A 22,303-nucleotide genomic window follows, 5' to 3' on the forward strand; every position below is an offset into this window, starting at 1 on the left:
TAGAGGTCGACCGATTAATCGGAATGGCCGATTAATTAGGGCCGATTTCGAGTTTTCATAACAATCGGAAATCGGTATTTTTGGACACCGATTTGGCAAAAGAATCTTCTTTTTTTTTTACACCTTTATTTAACTAGGCAAGTCATGTAAGAACACATTCTTATTTTCAATGACGGAATAGGTACGGTGGTTAACTGCCTTGTTCAGGGGCAGAACGACAGATTTTTACTTTGTCAGCTCAGGGATTCAATCTTGCAACCTTACGGTTAAACTAGTCCAACGCTCTAACCACCTGCTTTACATTGCACTCCACGAGGATCCTGCCTGTTACGCGAATGCAGTAAGAAGCCAAGGTAAGTTGCTAGCTAACATTAAACTTATCTTATAAAAAACAATCAATCAATCATAATCACTAGTTAACTACACATGGTTGATGATATTACTAGTTTACGAGCGTGTCCTGCGTTGCATATAATCGATGCGGTGCGCATTCGCGAAAAAGGACCATCGTTGCTCCAACGTGTACCTTTCTTAAAATCATAACACAAGTAATACACTGCTCAAAAAAATAAAGGGAACACTTAAACAACACAAATGTAACTCCAAGTCAATCACACTTCTGTGAAATCAAACTGTCCACTTAGGAAGCAACACTGATTGACAATAAATTTCACATGCTGTTGTGCAAATGGAATAGACAAAAGGTGGAAATTATAGGCAATTAGCAAGACACCCCCAATAAAGGAGTGCTTCTGCAGGTGGTGACCACAGACCACTTCTCAGTCCTATGCTTCCTGGCTGATGTTTTGGTCACTTTTGAATGCTGGAGGTGCTTTCACTCTAGTGTAGCATGAGACGAAGTCTACAACCCACACAAGTGGCTCAGGTAGTGCAGCTCATCCAGGATGGCACATCAATGCGAGCTGTGGCAAGAAGGTTTGCTGTGTCTGTCAGCGTAGTGTCCAGAGCATGGAGGCGCTACCAGGAGACAGGCCAGTACATCAGGAGACGTGGAGGAGCCGTAGGAGGCAACAACCCAGCAGCAGGACCGCTACCTCCGCCTTTGTGCAAGGAGGAGCAGGTGAAGCACTGCCAGAGCCCTGCAAAATGACCTCCAGCAAGCCACAAATGTGCATGTGTCTGCTCAAAACGGTCAGAAACAGACTCCATGAGGGTGGTATGAGGCCCGACGCCACAGTGGGGTTGTGCTTACAGCCCAACACCGTGCAGGACGTTTGGCATTTGCCAGAGAACACCAAGATTGGCAAATTCGCCACTGGCGCCCTGTGCTCTTCACAGATGAAAGCAGGTTCACACACACATGTGACAGACGTGACAGAGTCTGGAGACGCCGTGGGAGAACGTTCTGCTGCCTGCAACATCCTCCAGCATGACCGGTTTGGCGGTGGGTCAGTCATGGTGTGGGTGGCATTTCTTTGTGGGGCCGCACAGCCTCCATGTGCTCGCCAGAGGTAGCCTGACTGCCATTAGGTACCGAGATGAGATCCTCAGACCCCTTGTGAGACCATATGCTGTGCGGTTGGCCCTGGGTTCTCCTAATGCAAGACAATGCTAGACCTCATGTGGCTGGAGTGTGTCAGCAGTTCCTGCAAGAGGAAGGCATTGATGCTATGGACTGGCCCGCCCGTTCCCCAGACCTGAATCCAATTGAGCACATCTGGGACATCATGTCTCGCTCCATCCACCAACGCCACGTTGCACCCCAGACTGTCCAGGAGTTGGCGGATGCTTTAGTCCAGGTCTGGAGGAGATCCCTCAGGAGACCATCCGCCACCTCATCAGGAGCATGCCCAGGCGTTGTAGGGAGGTCATACAGGCACGTGGAGGACACACAAACTACTGAGCCTCATTTTGACTTGTTTTAAGGACATTACATCAAAGTTGGATCAGCCTGTAGTGTGGTTTTCCACTTTAATTTTGAGTGTGACTCCAAATCCAGACCTCCATGGGTTGATAAATTTGATTCCATTGATCATTTTTTGTGTGATTTTGTTGACAGCACATTCAACAAATGTAAAGAAAAAAGTATTTAATAAGAATATTTCATTCATTCAGATCTAGGATGTGTTATTTTATTTTCCCTTTATTTTTTTTGAGCAGTGTATTTTGAAACCTGCATATTTAGTTAATATTGCCTGCTAACATGAATTTCTTTGTGTCACTTCTCTTGCAACAGAAGTCAGGGTATATGCAGCAGTTTGGGACGCCTGGCTCTTTGAGAACTGTGTGAAGACTATTTCTTCCTAACAAAGACAGCCAACTTCACCAAACGGGGGATGATTTAACAAAAGTGCATTTGCGAAAAAAGCACAATCGTGCACGACTGTAGCTAACCATAAACATCAATGCCTTTCTTAAAATCAATACACAGAAGTATATATTTTAAACCTGCATATTTAGCTAAAAGAAATCCAGGTTAGCAGGCAATATAACCAGGTGAATTGTGTCACTTCTCTACTTACATTGCACGCAGAGTCAGTGTATATGCAACAGTTTGGGCCGCCTAATTTGCCAGAATTTTACGTAATTATGAAATAACATAAGGTTGTGCAATGTAACAGGAATATTTAGACTTATGGATGCCACCATTTAGATAAAATACGGAACGGTTGCGTATTTCACTGAAAAAATAAAAACGTTTTGTTTTCGAGATGATAGTTTCCAGATCGACCATATTAATACCTATTCTGTGTGTATTTATGTTTATAATTAAGTCTATGATTTGATAGAGCAGTCTACTGAGCAATGGTAGGCACCAGCAGGCTCATAAGCATTCATTCAAACAGCACTTGCCAGCAGCTCTTCGTTTCTGACTTCAAGCCTATCAACTCCCGAGATTAGGCTTGGTTAATCGATGTGAAATGGCTAGCTAGTTAGCGGGGTGTGCACTAATAGCGTTTCAAATGTCACTCGCTCTGAGTCTTGAGAGTAGTTCCCCTTGCTCTGCAAGGGCCGTGGCTTTTGTGGAGCGATGGGTAACGCTGCTTCGAGGGTGGCTGTTGGCGATGTGTTCCTGGTTCGAGCCCAGGTAGGGGCAAGAAGAGGGATGGAAGCTATACTGTTACACTGGCAATACTAAAGTGCCTATAAGAACATCCATAGTCAAAGGTATATGAAATACAAATCGTTATAGAGATAAATAGTCCTATAAATCCTATATAACTACAACCTAAAACTTCTTACTAGGGAATATTGAAGACTCATGTTTAAAAGGACCACCATACTTCATATGTTCTTCATGTTCTGAGCAAGGAACTTAAACGTTAGCTTTCTTACATGGCACATATTGTACTTTTACTTTCTTCTCCAACACTTTGTTTTTGCATTATTTAAACCAAATTGAACATGTTTCATTATTTATTTTGAGGCTAAATTGAATTTATTGTTGTGGTTAAAATAAGTGTTCATTCATTATTGTTGTAATTGCATTATTACAATACAATTTTTTTAAATATTTTTAATAAAAAAAAATCGGCCGATTCATTGGTATTGGCTTTTTTTTGGTCCTCCAATAATTGTATCGGCGTTGAAAATCATAATCGGTCGAACCTCGATTGTTTGCAATTTCGATGAGGATCTCTTGTTCAGATATCAGTAAGTGGACTGGAGGCAGGCATGAAAGGATAACGAATCTAGTTGTTTGTGTCAAACATTTCGTGAAAGTACCTGCGGTAATTCGCACCCAACCTCACTCAGAACTTCGCTATAAGACATTTGACATTGTCCGTAAGCTTAAATTCATTTGCACACAAAAAAATCATACAATGATGGAAAGACCTGTGTTGTCCTTGTTAGTGCAGACAGAGAAGAGCTCCAACTTTTAACCTTTTCTCAATCTAGGGTGGGTGCTGTTCCACTTTGGAAAATATCGTCTCCAAATTAAACTGCCTCATACTCAATTCTTGCTCGCTACAATATGCATATTATTATTACTATTGGATAGAAAACAATCTCTAGTTTCTAAAACCGTTTGAATTATGTCTGTGGGTTGAAACCAGAACTCTTTCTTGCAGCGAAATCCATGACGAACTGCGAAGGTCTGAAAACAGGCTCTTTCTCAGATCAGTTTACAGCTCTTTGTATTTATTCCTATGGGTCGACATGAACTGCACCCGCCCCTTCCCTGGATGTCAGTAACCAATGAGAAGTGGAATGGAGTGTCTACGTAGTTCTCAGAGCTTATAAAAGGCCAAGAACGAAGTGCTCTCTTTTCGTCGTTCGTCATTGCGCAAGCAAGACCTCAAGATGCATTTTGAAACGCTCAGTTATCGGCCCTTTAGCTTATCCGTCTGTAATTTAATTCGATATAGGTGTTAGAAACTCATAACGAAGTTATTTTAAACCGAGTATATCAGTTTATGCGAGTATATTGCTATTTTCGGAATTTCTAGTATTGTGTTTTGGATTGGGCATGTTGTGGCCACATAGCTTATTGTTAGCTGCTAATCCTGAAGTTGAAGACGACATTTTACAACCAAGCAACGATTCTTTTGGACAAAGGACACCTTGCCCAAGATTCTGATGAAGCTCGTCCAAAAGTAAGAGCTATTTATGATGTTATTCCGTATTTATGTGGGAAAAATGTAAACGCAATTGTCCGCCATTATTGCCGGCACTAGTCTCGCTGTAACGCACACTGTATGTCTAGTAACGTTAATTTTAAAATCTAACTTAGCGGGTTGCCATTAAAACTAATGCATCTTTCATTTGCTCTGTCCAACTGTATTTTTTGTTCAATCTAATACGATAAATAATCGTAAACTTAGGTGCGCTTTCCATCGATGGCGACCGGCCAGAATGCATGACCTGTTGCCACTGATCACATTGTATAGCCACGATTTGTGCTGCTAAATATGCACATTTTCAAGAAAAAACCTATATGCATTGTGTAATATGATGTTACAGACTGTCATCTGACCGAAGTATATCAAGGTTAGTCAAAAATTTATATCTTTTGTTTCATGTATTGTTACGATCGGCTAACCTGTGCTGGCTGGTATATTTGCTTGTGTTTCTGGCTATTGTGATAGACTAATATAATGCTATATTGTGTTTTCGCTGTGTAAAACACTTAAAAAATCTACATATTGGCTAGGATTCACAAGATGTGGGCTTTCAATTCGCTGTACGCTGTGCTTTATTCAGAAATGTTTTAAAATGAGTAATTAGGTATTTGACGTTGGTCTCTGTAATTATTCTGGCAGCTCGGGCACTATTTCAGATTGCGGCTGCAATGTGTAGAACTGTGATTTATACACTGAAATATGCACATTTTCTAAAAAACATATGCTATACATAAATATGTTATCAGACTGTCATCTTATGAAGTTGTTTCTTGTTAGTGGCTATTTATATCTTTATTTGGTCGATTATGTGATGGCTACTGATGGAGTAAAACTAGGTGGAGTAAAAAAGTGGTTGTACTTTTTGGCTAATGTGGTGGCCGTCACGAGCATGAAAACGAAATATAGCCACAGACTGTGTGGGGAAATGATTTAAGACTGAGACTCTCCAATACAACCCAACGTTGCAGAGTTATGTGCATCCTTTCAAGCACACCCTTCTCATTAACCTGGGGTGAATTTTCACAATTTTCAATTAACAAATAAGGTTTTAGATGTAAGATGGTTAAATAGAGACCAAAATGATTTATTATTATTATATTATTATTTGTGCCCTGGTCCTATAAGAGCTTTTTGTGACTTCCCACGAGCCGGGTTGTGACGACAACTCACTCCCATTCTTATGTTTAGTAAATTTATTGTAAAGTGTGTGTGTGGCAGGCTTATAATGATGGTAAAAAACAACATTTTGAGAGTGTGCTGACCCTGGTGCTAGAGAGAGTACGCAGCTGGAGGTTGAATGCTTGGGGGTACCGGACTATAAAAAGTTTGGGAACCACTGATAATGTACATGGACTGTTCATAGAAACTTTGTTGGGTAGGGAAGGGCGACCTCTAACTGGGTAGAAAAAGGATGGTTTAGTCTCTCTAGAGCAGTTGTTCCCAAACTTTTTATAGTCCCGTACCCCTTCACATTCAACCTCCAGCTGCGTACCTCCTCTAGCACCAGGGTCAGCGCACTCTCAAATGTTGTTTCATCGAGTTGTGTGTGAGTACTTTTGCACGCCCAGTATAAGTGAACCCAAATCAATGTAGTTCTCATCATATTTGCTCCTCTTCGATGGTCCAACGTCCCTGTCTGCGGTTCGGTGCTTTCCCGGGTAAGGGGGCAGTAGCTCTTCAGCTGCATCAGATTCACAACTGTCAGTGTCCATGCTAGCTGGGCTAACAACAAATGTAGAATTACTGATGCTAGTATTGGATGTGCTCGTGGAAGCAGAACAGCTTGTGTCGTCGACAGGTGCAGGTGTAGTACTGCTGGTAGTAGCAATACTACCAGTAGAGCTGGTATGTGTATCTATGGATGCGGGCCTTACCTTTTTTTAAGCATTTATCAATTTTCGAGCAAACGGAATGAGCAGCAGCTACGTTTGGCTACATACGGACCGTTAGTGGAATTCCCGCGAGAGAGTAATGGTTAATGTGATTGGATGTTAATTATTTGACTAGGCTACTTGTATTTGACATTGTGTTGTTATTTCTCTGAACACTAGATGGTTTCATTTTATTTTTGGCAGTTAAACGAGGCATCTCAGGCGAGGGGRAAAAAACCTCACCCAAATAAAGCATTTAGTATTATTATACTCCCTGCCTCATTGTCATCGCTTTTCAAACCCCTAAGAGATAATTATCTTCGTAACCCTCTTATATTATTAGGCCTAGTATCACAAGTTAGCTAGATGATTAGATCCTTGACTTTGTGCTGACATTTTGAAACAGACCCAGCTAGCAGAAGGGTTCCACTGTGTCATTACAGCTGAACGATGTAGCGTCTGAAATGGGCTTATTTAATGGGGTAATCATGTGCCTCAGGTTTCAAAAGCCCCTTTTCATAAATGCGTGCTCCGAGGCGATGGTGAGGATGAATAGATTCTTGCTCCGTGGATGTGGGTGGTTAAGACAACTGGGCCTCTCTCTATTCCCCCACCCCCCCGGGCAAGATAACATCTGACTCGAGCTCTAATGACGGTCTCTCGCTCAGTGTTTYATCATCTGAGACGGGCAGCTTTTTAGCACTGTCATTGTTACATGAGGAATGCTCCGGGGCGCTTTCCGGCAGCTCTGCTCAGGGWAGGGAGCCAGCCAGAAACGCTCCTCTAGTCGTCTCTTATCTGCAGAGTCAGTGGCGCGACTCCCTCTGAACAGACCGACCCTGCTTGCGTCATCTCACGTGTACCTACTGCATAAGTGTTCTAGCCAGCATCGCTGTGACTTCGAGAGCCGGTGGGCTGTAAGTTAATTAGTACGTGACTGAAAAGGACCCTGTGATTATCATTTAATATYGCTTATTAAAATTTACACCGCTCCTTCAATGCTAAGCAGAAGTAAAGTCATGTAGGAGGAGCATATGGACAGCTGTGCCCCACACTTATGAATATAACCCCCTACATTTGATAAGTTCCTAATGTGTCAAATGAAACGCTCTCCCAAAGTGTGTTTTATGGCTGCTTAACTCCTCGCTCAAATGGCGAGTAATGATGCTCAAAACTGGCACCAAATGCATTGAATCAATCACGACACTGGCAGAAAAATGGCAYAAAGAAAGCATTGTTGTCATGTGGCTTATTTCTAACCAAGCAGGATTTTCAGAGTTTTTCCTGACCACAGAAAATAGGCTATAACTAGGTTCTGGGGTTTGGTACAGGCGGTCACGGCCCTACTCATGCGATAGTGCTTTGACCCCTGACAATCTAATGCCCTTCAGGCCATCCTCACAGTCACAGGGAAGGCATCCAAAGCTCAACCTCAGCAGCACCGCATCCCCCATCACTCTTCCCCTCCCAGCAGTCGCCATGGAGTCGGTCTGCCCAGAGCTGCGTCAGTGAAAGAGGCTTTGATTGGTTTTCACACCTCTCAGGCTCTTGGCTGCGAGGCGCAGCGATAACATTACTCTTTGGCTGTGGATGGAGTAAAGCGGAGGAGGGATATCGATAGCACTATTATGCGCCAGTGGAGAAACTGAGCGGGAGTACAGTGCAGCACTGGCACAAACTAGTTGTAGAAACTGAAGGGGGCGTAGAGTGCAGCCCTGTGGCACCCCATCTGACTGGCGACTTGACTTCCACCACACTAAACCAAGACCTCTGCCCCTCCACTAGGGAAAATGATGATCATATCCTGAAATTTAGGAGTTGTTTGAAGGATGGTGCATGATTGCATTCCTTTTATATCAGGCCTATTTTTTTTTTATCCACCGAATCGAAACATAACTCTGTATTAGTCTCATGATGATAGTTATCTATCAGTGTTTGTTGTTAACAGTGTAGCCTACTTTGCCCCAGACTTGTCTTAGAGATGATTGTATGATGGATTTAGTACTTATAATCATATTATATCTAGCTACAGCTAGTGTCTTACATAAGTAAGGCATACCTTCACACATATAGTGGACATGTGATGTGAAGAAAAATATTTGGTCATCAAAAATACGGTCCACTTCATCTTTTCTGACATGTTGCCTTGGCTAAAAGCAGAGGCATCATGTTCCCATTATTTTAGAAGGGGCACAAAGTATGCGAGGATGGAGGGGGGTGGTACTCCTTTCGTGAAGTTGAAGAATTTTGAATTTTTCAAACACCTGGAACAGCTTTTTCGCTCATTCTAGAGCCATAATCATTATGCCTAATTCTATGTAAAAAAATATGTATATTTTTCTGTGTAGGTTATGTAAGCATACCTGTTGAGCTGTCTGTATCCTCCTGACTGGTGGTTATTTAGAAACAAAAATTTGGGTAAAAGATTAAAAGGAATGTTTGTCTTTTTCAGTACATTTAGTAATTGCTTGCATTTCTAAGGTCTCACAACTTTTCCAGCAGACATGCCAGCTAAGATAGTTAGAGTAGCTTTTCTAACTTGATTGATAGCCTGAAATGGCTTGGTAGCTAGTTATGAWGTTGGGAGATTGGGGAACTTATCTAGCTAGCTAAAGCCAACTTCATAAAATTGCTTGGTGGCTAGTATTACAACAAAACATTTATGTTTTATTTACAAAGGAATGAATGTACAAACGCTGTGTGTGTGTGTGTGTGTGTCACTCTACACCCTATCTCTTTCTCCATTGAGTGTCTAGCGTTCTCCCAAGGCATCCTTTTAGTCCGTGCACCTTGGAAGTAACCACTTACAGTACTAGGGAAAATGGGTTGCGGGAGGGTACTCTTTGCCTTGTCCAGTCAGTGGGCACCTTCCTCAAAATACCGCTGATAGATATTTGTATACAAAATTATGATACAATGTGGGCTTAAATGAAGTTTAGTAATTAATTTAACATCTGAAAAATGTTAAAACAGGACAAATCTGAGGGAGCACGTGCCATGCTGCAGTAGTAAACGCAGCTCTAGGTCAGAGCTAGCTAGGCAGTGTGTGCATGGAGAGTGGCTGGCTGTATGCTGGTTTGTCAGTAGACTGGTAGGGACGTTGTCCTATTTCAGCATGAACCCATGACCGGGGAGCTGGCGCTCGGCTAATTAGGTCACTGCTCTCCCCTTACTGCCTGGTGGTGTGGAGGTGAGGCATTTCAACAGCAGAAGATAGATACCGGATGCTTCAGATTTTTTACATCCAGTGAAATATCTGGTGCCTTGTTCTATCTTTGGCGTCATTATCTTGCTAACACACGTTGAAGCCAAAGCTACACATTGTAAGGTTTTAAAGATCCTTTATTGAAGCCGCTAGTTAGCTAGCTAATGAGCTCAGACCTCTGAGCTAGCTACGCGCAACCCCACTACACACAACTCCCCATATGTTTGATATGAGGATCCCCATTTAGCCGCTGCAAAAACATCAGCTGTGAATGTCAATGTTGCCCCTCAGTATTCAATGTGTTGAAGTCTGTCTGCATATGCSTAACCTCTGACCTGTCTTTAGGGTTTATTCATAATCTAGGTCTTTAACAAGGTCTTTCTTTAACTTGTGTTAATGTATTTTYTATTGTATTTTTTTCAGGGCCGATGCACGCGAGAGAACTGCAAATACCTCCACCCCCCGGCCCACCTCAAGACTCAGCTGGAGATCAACGGCCGCAACAACCTCATACAACAGAAGACGGCAGCAGCCATGTTGGCTCAACAGATGCCTTTCATGTTCCCTGGCACGACCATGCAGCCTACCATGGTGAGTAATGGACTACTTGTTTTTTTCTCTCTCTCTCTCTCACCTCTTTAACATTTATATCCCTCTCTGTCTCCCCTCTTCCCCCCCACCTCACCCCCTATTTCTCGGTAGCAGTCGTTTCCTATTAGCCAGGGCCTGGGCTCCAGCCCGGGTCTGAGCTATGCACCCTACCTGACCCACATGACCCACAGCATGGGCATGATGCCCACCGAGATGCTCCAGCCCAGCACCCAGAGTATCATCGTTCCCGGCAGCCCTCCCTGCTCCATGCAGAGCTCCTCCTCCAACCAGAAGCTGCTACGCACGGACAAGCTGGAGGTACACCACCACTAACCAATAACATTACCAGAAGTCCTAGTATATTAGCAGTTAGGAGACATCACCAACTAGCCAATTACAATACCAGGAGTTAGGAGAGCCGGCCTCTGGGCAGTCACGATACAAGGAATCAAGAGAGTTTGCCCTACGAGGTGTTGGGAAAGCCTCTCCATAATTATTATCTCACGACATCATCCTTACCCACCTAGGTTGAGGTATAAGTTACCCCTTTTAACACAGATCTTATTTTACCTAGTCCTAACCTCACCCATCAGAGAGAGATAATTTATATTTTACATACTCCCTTTCCACACACCTTGACTTTGAAAGAATAGATGACTTTAAGAACTTGAGCGCTGGCCAACAGAATTCTAGACCTCACCGTTGTTTAAATCTACTTAAGATAGATGAGGTTATTTCAATGGGGGTTTTGTTTATACAACAACAAAGCACCCAGGCCATTGTGTCGTAATGAAAACAAAGAATAGCCTTGGAAGGATGGCAAACACAGACAGGCCTCGGAGTGTAGGTGTATTGTGTGTGTTTATCTCAAAGTACCGTCACTTAGCAACAGAGCCATGTGGTTGCTAATGAGAGGCCGTGTTCCACTGAGGAATGGGGACACTCCCCACGCTAAGTGAGACTGTTTACCGCCTTCTGCGCGTGTTTGTGGAGGGGCTGTGTGTGTTCTCTCCGTGCTTTGTGTGTCTTTGCGTGTGTGTGTGTGTGTTTGAGTGTGTGTTTGCGTGCACATGTGCGTGCGTGTTCTCCCCACACTTAGTGAGTGTGCGGTGTTGTTTTACATCCCAGGCTGTGAGTGAAGCCCCCTGTGATTGACTACGCCCAGGCTCTGAATAGATAAACACCTCAATCTGTTCATTCAGTCCATAGTTATAAACCCAATGATAAGTTGTTGTTATGTTATTAGTATGTGTATTATATTGTATGATATATTGAGCCAATATTTGTCTGTCTGTCTGTCTGTCTGTCTGTCTGTCTGTCTGTCTGTCTGTCTGTCTGTCTGTCTGTCTGTCTGTCTGTCTGTCTGTCCGTCCGTCCGTCCGTCCGTCCGTCCGTCCGTCCGTCCGTCCGTCCGTCCGTCCGTCCGTCTGTCTGTCTGTCCGTGTGCACCCCACCGTCCTTCCCAGGTGTGCCGGGAGTTCCAGCGGGGCAACTGCGCGCGTGGCGAGACGGACTGCCGCTTCGCTCACCCCAGCGACAGCCCTATGATTGACACCAGCGACAACACGGTGACCGTGTGCATGGACTACATCAAGTCCCGCTGCTCCCGGGAGAAGTGCAAGTACTTCCACCCGCCGGCCCACCTGCAGGCCAAGATCAAGGCTGCGCAGCACCAGGCCAACCAGACAGCCGTGGCCGCACAAGCCGCCGCCATGGTGAGACCCTCCGCCCCCCTCACAGCCTGTAGTGTAGAGTAGTGAGCACCTCACAGCACACGCACTAGAGTAGGGTGGCAAAAATCTGCTAACTTTTCCAAATTCCCTGGTTTTCTGAAATCCTGGTTGAAATATTCCTGAAATCAGGAGGGAATCCTTGAACCGTAATTTCTGGAAAACCTGGGACTTTTGGGGAAAGTTACAAGACTTTTGTAGCCCCAGCAAGGTCAGACAGCACACCTGACAAAGGGCCAGATCAAAAAATATAATTTCTAATGTTTATAATATGTAATCAACTATAGACGATTAGTTTGGTAAAGTACACAAACTTAAATCTTAAAAATTCTACTTTACACATCTACAAAAGAACACAAGTACATAAAATGTGGAGCACTGCTTTATTTTTCCATACAGTTGATATACCACCTTCCTAGAATACTATTATGGACGCTTCTATACAATTCACGGAAATGTGCCCACTCAACCCACACTCAGGTCATTGTATAGGCTCTATAGTTATCAGGCTTTGGAGAAGGTAAAGCGAATGTATAACACGACCACAACAGTCTATGTCTGCGTCCCAAATGGTACCCTATTCCCTATAGAGTGCACTAATTTTGACCAGGGCCCATCCCAGATGGATTCTATTCCCTATATAGTGCACTAATTTTGACCAGAGCCCTCTGTTCAAAAGTAGTGCACTATATAGGGATTAGAGTGCCATTTGGGACGCGGATTATTATTAGCTTCAGGCTAGGAGCTTTTTTTTTCACCCTTGATCATACATACAAAGACAATGCCCGCCCTCCTCTCAATGATAAATGTAGATCTCTGCAGATTAGCACAAATTGAATCAAGAGAGATGGATGAGAATGCGAGGCCATTGGTCCACTCCCTCATTATTGGACCCTTCACTAAGGCAGGCAGAGAGACAGGCAGGCAGGAGCAGGTTTTGGCAATAGGACTTTCACTTGGCTGTGACCCTCCCTTCCCTCTCTCTATACTTCGTGTCCACATTGGTCCGAGTCAGTCGCTGTTGAATGGGTGAACTTGGCTCTGTCTTGCCCGCTGTCACTCACACTGTGCTGTCACTGCTCTCACGCTGCTGTCTGATTCCATGGCATCGTCCAGCATGCTTTTCGTCTCATCAGCTTGCTCGTCCATCGCTGCTTGCTCTAAAAAGCCAACCGCACCTCCACTGATACTAGGTGAGAAGATGACTCGAGCACAGTTGTGGTTTAAAAGAAAAAGGACATAAACAATAGGAAAACACACGTCATCCAGTGCTGAAGCCATGATTATGAGTTTGACAACTCGCGCTCTGTTTCCTTAAGCTGGTGTGACCTGAGATGATAAAATATCAGGGCGACAGGGTTTATGGTTTACCGGAGGACAGAGAGCTTTTTAGTCAGCTCTGTGGGAGCATTTCCCCACTGCAATTCTCTCAATAAATGTATCATGCACTATAAAGCCATTACAATGTATTGACACAAGGTACAGTAAGTTAGATACTGTTTTAGTTTTTTATAAAGGAGAACTATATTTATCATTTTTATGACAGGATAGGAGCAGGAGCAAAAACCGAATCCCTGCCGAAGGGGGAAGCATATGGTTCCGGAAACCGAGAGGATTAACCTCTCGACCAGACTCTTGTCCTAAGTTAGATACAGTTACAGGCACTGAAACGTTGTACCATAGTACAGTTTGTTGTGACAAACTATCAAAAGTAGTCAGAGTGCCATGTTGCTCATGCATTGTGTAACTTTTTAGTGCCCGGAACTGTACCAACAATACATGTATCATGAGTTTACATTCCCCAAAGATTTGGTCATCTGGAAATATGCCCCAGACAGAACCAAGTTTATAGTACATAAGATTATAAACAACAGGTGGAGGTGGTTGAGTTTTACGCTATGCAGTTACACTGAGGTGTCATWTGATTTMATTTTGCTCCATTTTGTCTTCATAGCCTGTCGTGTCCCAAGTTGAATGCTGCCATCTTTGCTTCCATTAACCATAACATTTCAGTCTGAATCTAACACCGAATCTGAGGTGTATTCATTTGGAATGATGGTAACACTTTATAAAATACCTAATACCTTTATAAAAGGTACCTTAATGTAAAGTGTTACCGAAAAATCTTAGTATTATCCTACACGTAAAGGAAAGGCTTGTGCATGGTCTAGTAATCATAAGTGCCTTGGTTGTCCCATCGATGTTTGCTGTTTCCTTTGTGCAATGTCATCGATTTGGTTTCATTCAGAAGGCTTGCAAACAAACAGACGTCATTTTTTWAAATCTTCTTTAAATGTTATTGCGTTGAGCAAATATCTATTTTTCTTTTACTGTAGAAACCGAGAGGAATGTAGAATAAACAGAGCTCCACATTCTGTGATGACTTTCCTAAAAACAGACAGTTACAATTCACATTTTGACTTTCACCTCTCCAACGTTGCCCATGAACCACACACTAACTAATAAGTTAGGGTTCACTCATGTATTAGTGCAGTTATGGGAAGAAAAATAGTAGTTTTGCTTTTACCACCTAAATCAGATGATGACTGAAATGGATGTGACCGACCAGCTGCCAAAACATTGTCCTTTCTACCACTGTCTGCCATAGGGCATCTTCTATCAAACCATTGGTCATAATGGCCTCCATAAAATGTGCATTGGTTCCAAATTGCACTGCTTTTGTTGTAAAAGCTAATAATTCCAATCAACAAGACATGTGGTCCTTCATTGTCCAATCAACAATACTTTTGATTCCCCATTGTCCATTGAGCAGAAACTCTCACTTGCTGAGAACATCTAGTCCCTAGTAGCCCATTCCCTTAGCCCATTATCTTGTTTTTCTTTTCCCAGATCTAAAAGGACAGGGTAGGTTTAAGCGACGGTGATGGATTCCATCCTAGCCCTCTAATATGTTTGCTTTCACCTATCCAGTCCTTTCAGCTCTATGAACACAATAGTAAGGGCTAGAGCAAAGACTAGGGTTTTTTGGTGAAAAATGTATGTTGCGCTCACATCCTATTCTGTCATGGTGGCCAGTCACACCAAAGYACCAAAAACAGARCCAACAATATTCCATACAGCAGATAGTGTACAMGTGTGTTTACAGAAGAGGCCGAATCCTACCTTTTTTAGATCTGCGAACATAACTCAAACTTTCACGTAAGTCACRATGTCAAAGGGAGATTTATGAAAAATGTTGACTTATGCGCACAGATCTCAAGTTAGGATTTGGTCCAACTGAATGTCGATTGTGTTTATATCAATAATACCCCAAGATATTTTGATAGATTGATTAGATAGCTGATTTACTTGTAAAGAAGTAGCTAGCTTTACAGAACTAATAACTGCTATCCAAATAGTTTGTTTACTTCATTTGAAAATCTTTGTATTTCTTAAACTTTTTAACCAAAGGTATAGTAGATGCTTTTTTTTGCTTTCGTACTAATTCAGAACTTTAGCGATATGTTTCTTTAAACAAACAAACAATTTTTTGTTTATGTGCATGCCTATTGTTTCGTACGTGGTATACTGCATTCAGATTATTTTGTTTTGTTTTTCCTTCTCACCTATCCACAATGCAATGCTGTCCCCCATGACGCACCTCTGCTTGCTGTTACCTGTATGTTAATACGCTTGACTCCCATTGGCCCACTGCCATCATGTGCTCGCTGCCTGCTATTTAAAGACTCAGTCGACTGCCAAAGCAATGAAGCGACCCCTCGAGGCAACTGTAGAACTGGTACTTTGACCTTTCACCTTTTGCTTTGCATGTAGCTTCTTTAATGTACTGTAGCAACTCACAATAATTTTAATTTGGCTTTTTGCTGTTTTAAATGCCCAAGTATTTGTATTTGTATTATGCAATTAATATCCACCAATATGATTCTTGTAGTTATTCTTTTAGTATGCTTTACATTGATTGATCGTATAACAACAATGAGAATGTTAATTCCCAAGTATCAATTTGTTTGTTACTGTACTGTAAATCATTGTTTTATAATTGCCTTGCTAGATATCGTGTGTAGTTCCTTCATTGTCCCATGTGGTTATTTAAACCTAAGTTGCCATTGTGACTTCTCTGTCGTAACTTTGTGCTGTTTTGTAGCTAGTAGCCACAAAAGACCCCGAGCAGCAGTGTGGTTTCTCGTGTTATAGTATAGAGAATAGTCATGTGAATGTAGTCATTTTTGAGGCCTCCGCCTCGTTGTATCTAACGTCTCCTCGTCCCTCCCGTACAGGCTTTCCCCCACGGCTGCCTGCAGCCCCTACCAAAGAGACCAGCACTTGAGAAGAGCAACGGGGCCAGCTCGCTCTTTCACCCCAGTATGTTGCACTACCAGCAGGCCTTGGCCAACGCACAGCTGCAGCAGCAGACGGCTTTCTGTGGCTTTCCCACAGGTAGGGGGTACACCCGCCCGCAACACATGTTCAGACACACACACACACACACACACATCTATACACATTTATGTACACACACACACGTTTGTACACACTCTTGTACACAGATGCACACCCATGTAGCATGTAGACACACACTGGATAGAGCTTCCCCAACTTTCCGTTTCCCCATAAAAGCATCAAAGGGCAAAATTCAAGTATATAACCCTTAAAAGGTTTCACCAGGTGAGCTTGTGAGGAAATAAGATATTCCCCATTTCTTCTCCAAAAGTTTGAGGCCAGTCTCTCTTTAAACGAACAGAGTGATCAAGCGCTTTTCCTCAAGTGGAAATCAAGTTGATATGGGCCCTGTTCAAAATAGTGCAGTGCACTATATAGGTGATAGGATGCCATTCGGAATGCAGCCACGGTATGCTCGCTTCTCATATAAATGTGTAATTGCAGCCAGGTGCCAGGACAAGGTAAAGGCATGGATATCCTTTGATCACAGCGGTAAAAGCGGTCTTTTGTGGCTGATGATGGGATATATTGCTGTATGATTATATTAAGTACACCTTGCATTTTAAGGCCTACTTATAAAACGGCAGACTTCCAGTCTTTGCGCTAATGCCAGTTGCAATTGGCTCGCAAAACTACCTCTAACTTCCTTCGTAGTGGACGCAGAGACATACACATGGCATCCACGAGTTCATCTGACTCTGGAGAAGTAGATACAGGTGTTCATTGCCAAAATCCCAAACAATCCCTTTAAGCCTCTTGTGGATGAGACTACCTTCCCTAACCCCCTATCCGTCCCTACCTACTCCTTTCTTTAGTGTTCAAATCAAAGTTTATTTGTCACGTGCGCCGAATACAACAGGTAGAACTTACAGTGAAATGCTTATTTACAGACTCTAAACAACAGTGCAAAAAGGGTATTAAGTGAACAATAGGTAAGTAAAGAAATAAAAACAACAGTAAAAAGACAGTGAAAAACAGTAGCGAGGCTATATACAGTAGTGAGGCTATATACAGTAGCGAGGCTATAAAAGTAGGGAGGCTACATACAGACACCGGTTATTCAGGCTGATTGAGGTAGTATGTACATATAGATATGGTTAAAGTGTTATTATCCTCCATGGCTTTTACACCCTTCCTCTCCTTTCCTAGTGTAGGAAGCTTGTTCAGAATGCTGTGTACACACCACACATGAGTTCAATTAATATCGGTTTCTCTATGAAAACTCTAGCTGTGCTTTATTGAACCAAAAGTGCAAACCCTGCCCATCTGGCASTCCAGATCCAACGCATAAAGTCATTTGAAAGAAGACATACTATTTGAACTCAGGTCTGATTCGTTCTCACTGCATGGTCCAAGCATCCAGCCCTTAACCTTCACTAGCCTGATCCCAGAAATGTGTGTGCTGTCTTGCCAGCTCCTATTGCCATTGTCACACCATGTGTCTGCTGTGACAGAGACCATAGGAGTTGGCAAGATGGCACACACATCTGCAATCTGAGGCTAATTAACCTCTGACACTGAAAARGTTTCATTTGTAGTATGTGTGACCTTACCTTCCCACCCCCTCCAGAACATATTTTTTCATGATTGATTTATTTACAGACCAGACATATATATATATTTTTTGACCTTTATTTAACTAGGCAAGTCAGTTAAGAACAAATTCTTATTTACAATGACGGCCAAACCTGTACGACGCTGGGCCAATTGTGCGCCGCCCAATCACGGCCGGATGTGATACAGCCTAGATGTGTARCATAAGACTACAAATGGAGTCAAACTGCACAGTCCAGTTATACCAATTGCAGGCTTGTGAAATTTGTTTAAAAGGCATGTTGTTTATATAGCTAGCTACCAAAATCTTTAGCCTGGTCCCAGATCTGTTTGTGCTCTCTTGCCGGCTCCTATGGTCAATGGCATGCCATAGAGTACAAACCGATTTGGGACCAGGCTACCACCAAAATCTCTGTCTTTCTTCTCTAACATGTTTTTCTCCTTCCCTTATTAACCCTCTGTTCACTCTCTTCCACTGCATGATCACACAGGGTCAGTCTTGTGCATGACTCCTGCTAGCAGCCTTGGTAGGTTCCTTCCTTTCCCTTTTTAATTCTCTCACATATTCTTTTAAAGGTTTAGGGTGAATTTACCCCTAGACTTTGATCTTGGGTCCCCACTAATGTTTAAGGTTAGGATTGGGGGAGGAGAAGCTGATCCTAGATCTGTACCTAGGGGAATCTTCACCATGGAGCCTCTTTAAATTGGGGGGAGAGCGGGAACAGGTCGGGATATGTAAGCGCTTACAGGTGACACAAAGTTCATGGATGTTGTGACACAGTGAGAGGCACGGTTGTAGAACATTGGGCTAAAGTGCATGATTGATTGTTTTTACTGAAAAGCGCCACAAAGTGCTGCAAAGTCCTACATGTCAATTTGAACTCCCCGGTAAGAGATGATTGTTACTTAGCTACTTACTGTCTTATAACCTAATTATGAAATGTGAAGTGTTATTCTTAACATTATTAGTATATANCTCTGTTCACTCTCTTCCACTGCATGATCACACAGGGTCAGTCTTGTGCATGACTCCTGCTAGCAGCCTTGGTAGGTTCCTTCCTTTCCCTTTTTAATTCTCTCACATATTCTTTTAAAGGTTTAGGGTGAATTTACCCCTAGACTTTGATCTTGGGTCCCCACTAATGTTTAAGGTTAGGATTGGGGGAGGAGAAGCTGATCCTAGATCTGTACCTAGGGGAATCTTCACCATGGAGCCTCTTTAAATTGGGGGGAGAGCGGGAACAGGTCGGGATATGTAAGCGCTTACAGGTGACACAAAGTTCATGGATGTTGTGACACAGTGAGAGGCACGGTTGTAGAACATTGGGCTAAAGTGCATGATTGATTGTTTTTACTGAAAAGCGCCACAAAGTGCTGCAAAGTCCTACATGTCAATTTGAACTCCCCGGTAAGAGATGATTGTTACTTAGCTACTTACTGTCTTATAACCTAATTATGAAATGTGAAGTGTTATTCTTAACATTATTAGTATATATAAAAAAATGCATTCCAAATGAATTGTTTGTTGAAAAGTAGATATTGTTTACTGTGCTGTGTTGATCCCAGAGACAAATAGAAAGAGGGTGAACACAATTGGTAGAAAAGCTCTCRATCTTGATGGGGCTCTAATTGTTTTCTAGTTAATCTCAATCTTATAATACCACTCATCATATCTCACTCAGTCCTCTGGGAACAACTGATTGTCGGGCCAAATTTCCTTGATTGTAATTCAGGTTTTTCTCTCTCATTTTTTTCTCCCCCATGCTTCCTCTCGCTTTTGCATTGTGATGTGCACGCCTTCCGCTGGGCTAACCTAACGATGGCTCGCCCCTCTCTGTAATATGCGTCATGCCCAAAAACAACAACAACAACCAAACAATCAACACTCGTTGCCATGGTTRCCACACTGCCTCCACTGCCTACCTGTTCATTGCTTCCATGGTCCCCCCCTTCCTGAAAAAGTACCCATGATGTACAGTGCTACGCCTGCTACTATCTCTGCAACAACAACTCCTGCCACAAGTGTCCCCTACGCAGCAGCAGCGCCAGCCAATCAGGTTTGCTCATTTTAAAGCTTTCTTTCATACAGTCCCAGAGCTCTAAATAAGTGCTTGAAGACCGTAGTCCATAGAGCTGATCTACTATCATTTMAATTAAAGTAGTCAATTTCTTATTTTACTTCTATGACTGCAGAAGAGTTGACTACTTCAAAATGGCGAAAGCCCTCAATGGTGCTGCCTATGTTAAAACCGGCTTTGGTCCAAGTGTGCCCTCTATCCAACTCTATGGCTGAGCCCAACCTCAACATCCTTCAATTMAATTTAAACTTTATTGTCCCAACAGGGAAACTCATTCATGCTCTAGTCTAGTCTGCTACTGTGGTATATTTCAATGTCTGCCACAGGTGTCAGAATGTGTTGGCTTTTATTTCAGAGGACTGCTGCACTGTTGTTTTGTACAAGTATATGTTTAGTCATTTATTGGGCGTGTCACACAATGACCCAGTGAAGCACTTATTCAGAGCTCTCACATTTGCAAGTAATAGTTGTCTTGTGTTGCATTAGATCCTAGTTTTTGTTTTGCATGCATGTTGTTTTTCATCCACTTTACTTTGATGTCAAGTTTCCCTCTTCACCKGCGTTAGAAACATCATCTGTATGTTTCATGACACACGCACGCACATACACTTTTTTTCCACCAAAAAAAAAGCCTAGCCACTCCATCTCCATCCACCATGTTGGCTCCTGTCAGCAAACGCAGCTTCACTCTCTGACTACCTCTTCGGCTTGGCGGTGATGGGTGAGGACAAAAGCCTTGAGGAAACTGTCGATCCAGGGTGGCCATCTCTGCTATATTAGTGTTACAGGAGACAGGACGATGCCTCCGGAAAGGCCTAAAATGGCTCCAGATAAGCACAGGTACTAGCTAGACACATGGCTCTGTGTCAGCAGGGGCCGGGAAGTTGCAGTTGGGTGCGTAAGTCGGGTGACGTGCACACACACACACAACCCCGTTTAAACCTGACAATTACAGTGCACTGCCAGGTGGAGTGCCCGCAGCAAACAATCAGTCTCCCATTAACCCCACTTAGCAAGGCCTTGARCGGTGGCCACGTTACAGGCTTGATGAGATTTGATTTACATCTCAGTGGTCAGTGAGCTTTCCCAGAAATGTATTGGACGGATGACGTCGATCCATGATCATCAAGACTTCCGGTTGCYGGTGAATCTTCATTATTTCACTCTGTTCCCTCAAATTGGTTTATATTGAGAGATTCTCAGTGTAGAAAGTGATRGTTGGTTTTCTGTTGGTTTCACATCATTATATATTCAATCCCAGGCTTTATTTGGTCAGAAAAATGAACCAGAAATGTACTCTTACACATCATACAGTGCCTTCAGAAAGTTTTCATACCCCTTGACTTATTCCACATTTTGTTGTTAYAGCCTGAATTCAAAATGGATGATTTATTTTTTATTTTTTTTGCAATCTTTTTGAAAATGTAATACAGATATCTCCTTTACATAAGTATTCACACCCCTGCGTCAGTACTTTGTAGAAGCACCTTTGGCGGCGATTACAGCTTTGAGTCATCTTTTGGGTATGTACCAATTATGCACATCTGGATTTGGGKTTTTTCTCCCATTCTTCTGTGCAGATTTTTTTCAAGGTCTCTTAAGTTAGTTGGGGAGTGACGTTGAACAGCAATCTTCAAGTCTGGGCTTTGGCGGGCCACTCAAGGACTGAAGCAGAGATGAGGAAGTCATTATTAAACACTATTATTGCACACAGAGTGCAACTTATTATGTGACTTGTTAGACACATGTTTTACTCCTGAACTTATGTAGGCATGCCATAACAAAGGGGTTGAATACTTATTGACTCAAGACATTTCAGCTTTTCATTTTTTATTTGAAAAAAATACAGAAAAACACAATTCCACATTGACAGAGGGTATTGTGTGTAGGCCAGTGACCAAAAATCGCAATTTAATAMATTTTTAATTTAGGCTGTGATAACAAAATGTGGAAAATGTTCAGGGGTGTGAATACTTTCTGAAGGCACTGAAACTTTAACATGTTAGATGCCTTTAATTAAGACTCTAGAATTTCAATTGATATTCTAAAAAATATTCTCTCTATACTGATTCTCCTCCCAGCATCTAGTCTGTATGACCAACCACGCTAATATTATTACTGGCACATGACTTATTATTGCTGCCTATGATGTTTTATTATTGTAGGTCTACTATTACGGATAGGTCTCTCCACCCTTTTCCTCAAAACTCAATAAGCAGTCCTACTTGCTATTTATCATTCATGACTAGCAATTTCCTTGATATTGTTCTGTTTTTGGACCATAACC

General features: G+C 42.6%; 1 protein-coding gene across 9 annotated transcripts in view; it reads left to right on the forward strand.

The window, feature by feature from the left end:
- Positions 1 to 22,303, forward strand: part of LOC111971023 (muscleblind-like protein 2a) — an 89,208-nt gene that overhangs the window by 56,317 nt on the left and 10,588 nt on the right. Inside the window, exons 3-9 of one of the 9 annotated variants that reach the window (XM_023997824.2) lie at positions 10,086 to 10,253; positions 10,365 to 10,571; positions 11,720 to 11,968; positions 15,669 to 15,722; positions 16,222 to 16,381; positions 18,430 to 18,465; positions 19,901 to 19,995. In XM_023997824.2, coding sequence (XP_023853592.1) covers positions 10,086 to 10,253; positions 10,365 to 10,571; positions 11,720 to 11,968; positions 15,669 to 15,722; positions 16,222 to 16,381; positions 18,430 to 18,465; positions 19,901 to 19,995 — 969 coding nt within the window. The remainder of the gene's footprint in view (positions 1 to 10,085; positions 10,254 to 10,364; positions 10,572 to 11,719; positions 11,969 to 15,668; positions 15,723 to 16,221; positions 16,382 to 18,429; positions 18,466 to 19,900; positions 19,996 to 22,303) is intronic. The other 8 variants (XM_023997825.2, XM_023997827.2, XM_023997829.2 and 5 more) reach the window with 8 other exon arrangements.

The sequence above is a fragment of the Salvelinus sp. IW2-2015 genome, linkage group LG12 (genome assembly GCF_002910315.2).
Source record: "Salvelinus sp. IW2-2015 linkage group LG12, ASM291031v2, whole genome shotgun sequence".
NCBI lineage: Eukaryota > Metazoa > Chordata > Actinopteri > Salmoniformes > Salmonidae > Salvelinus > Salvelinus sp. IW2-2015.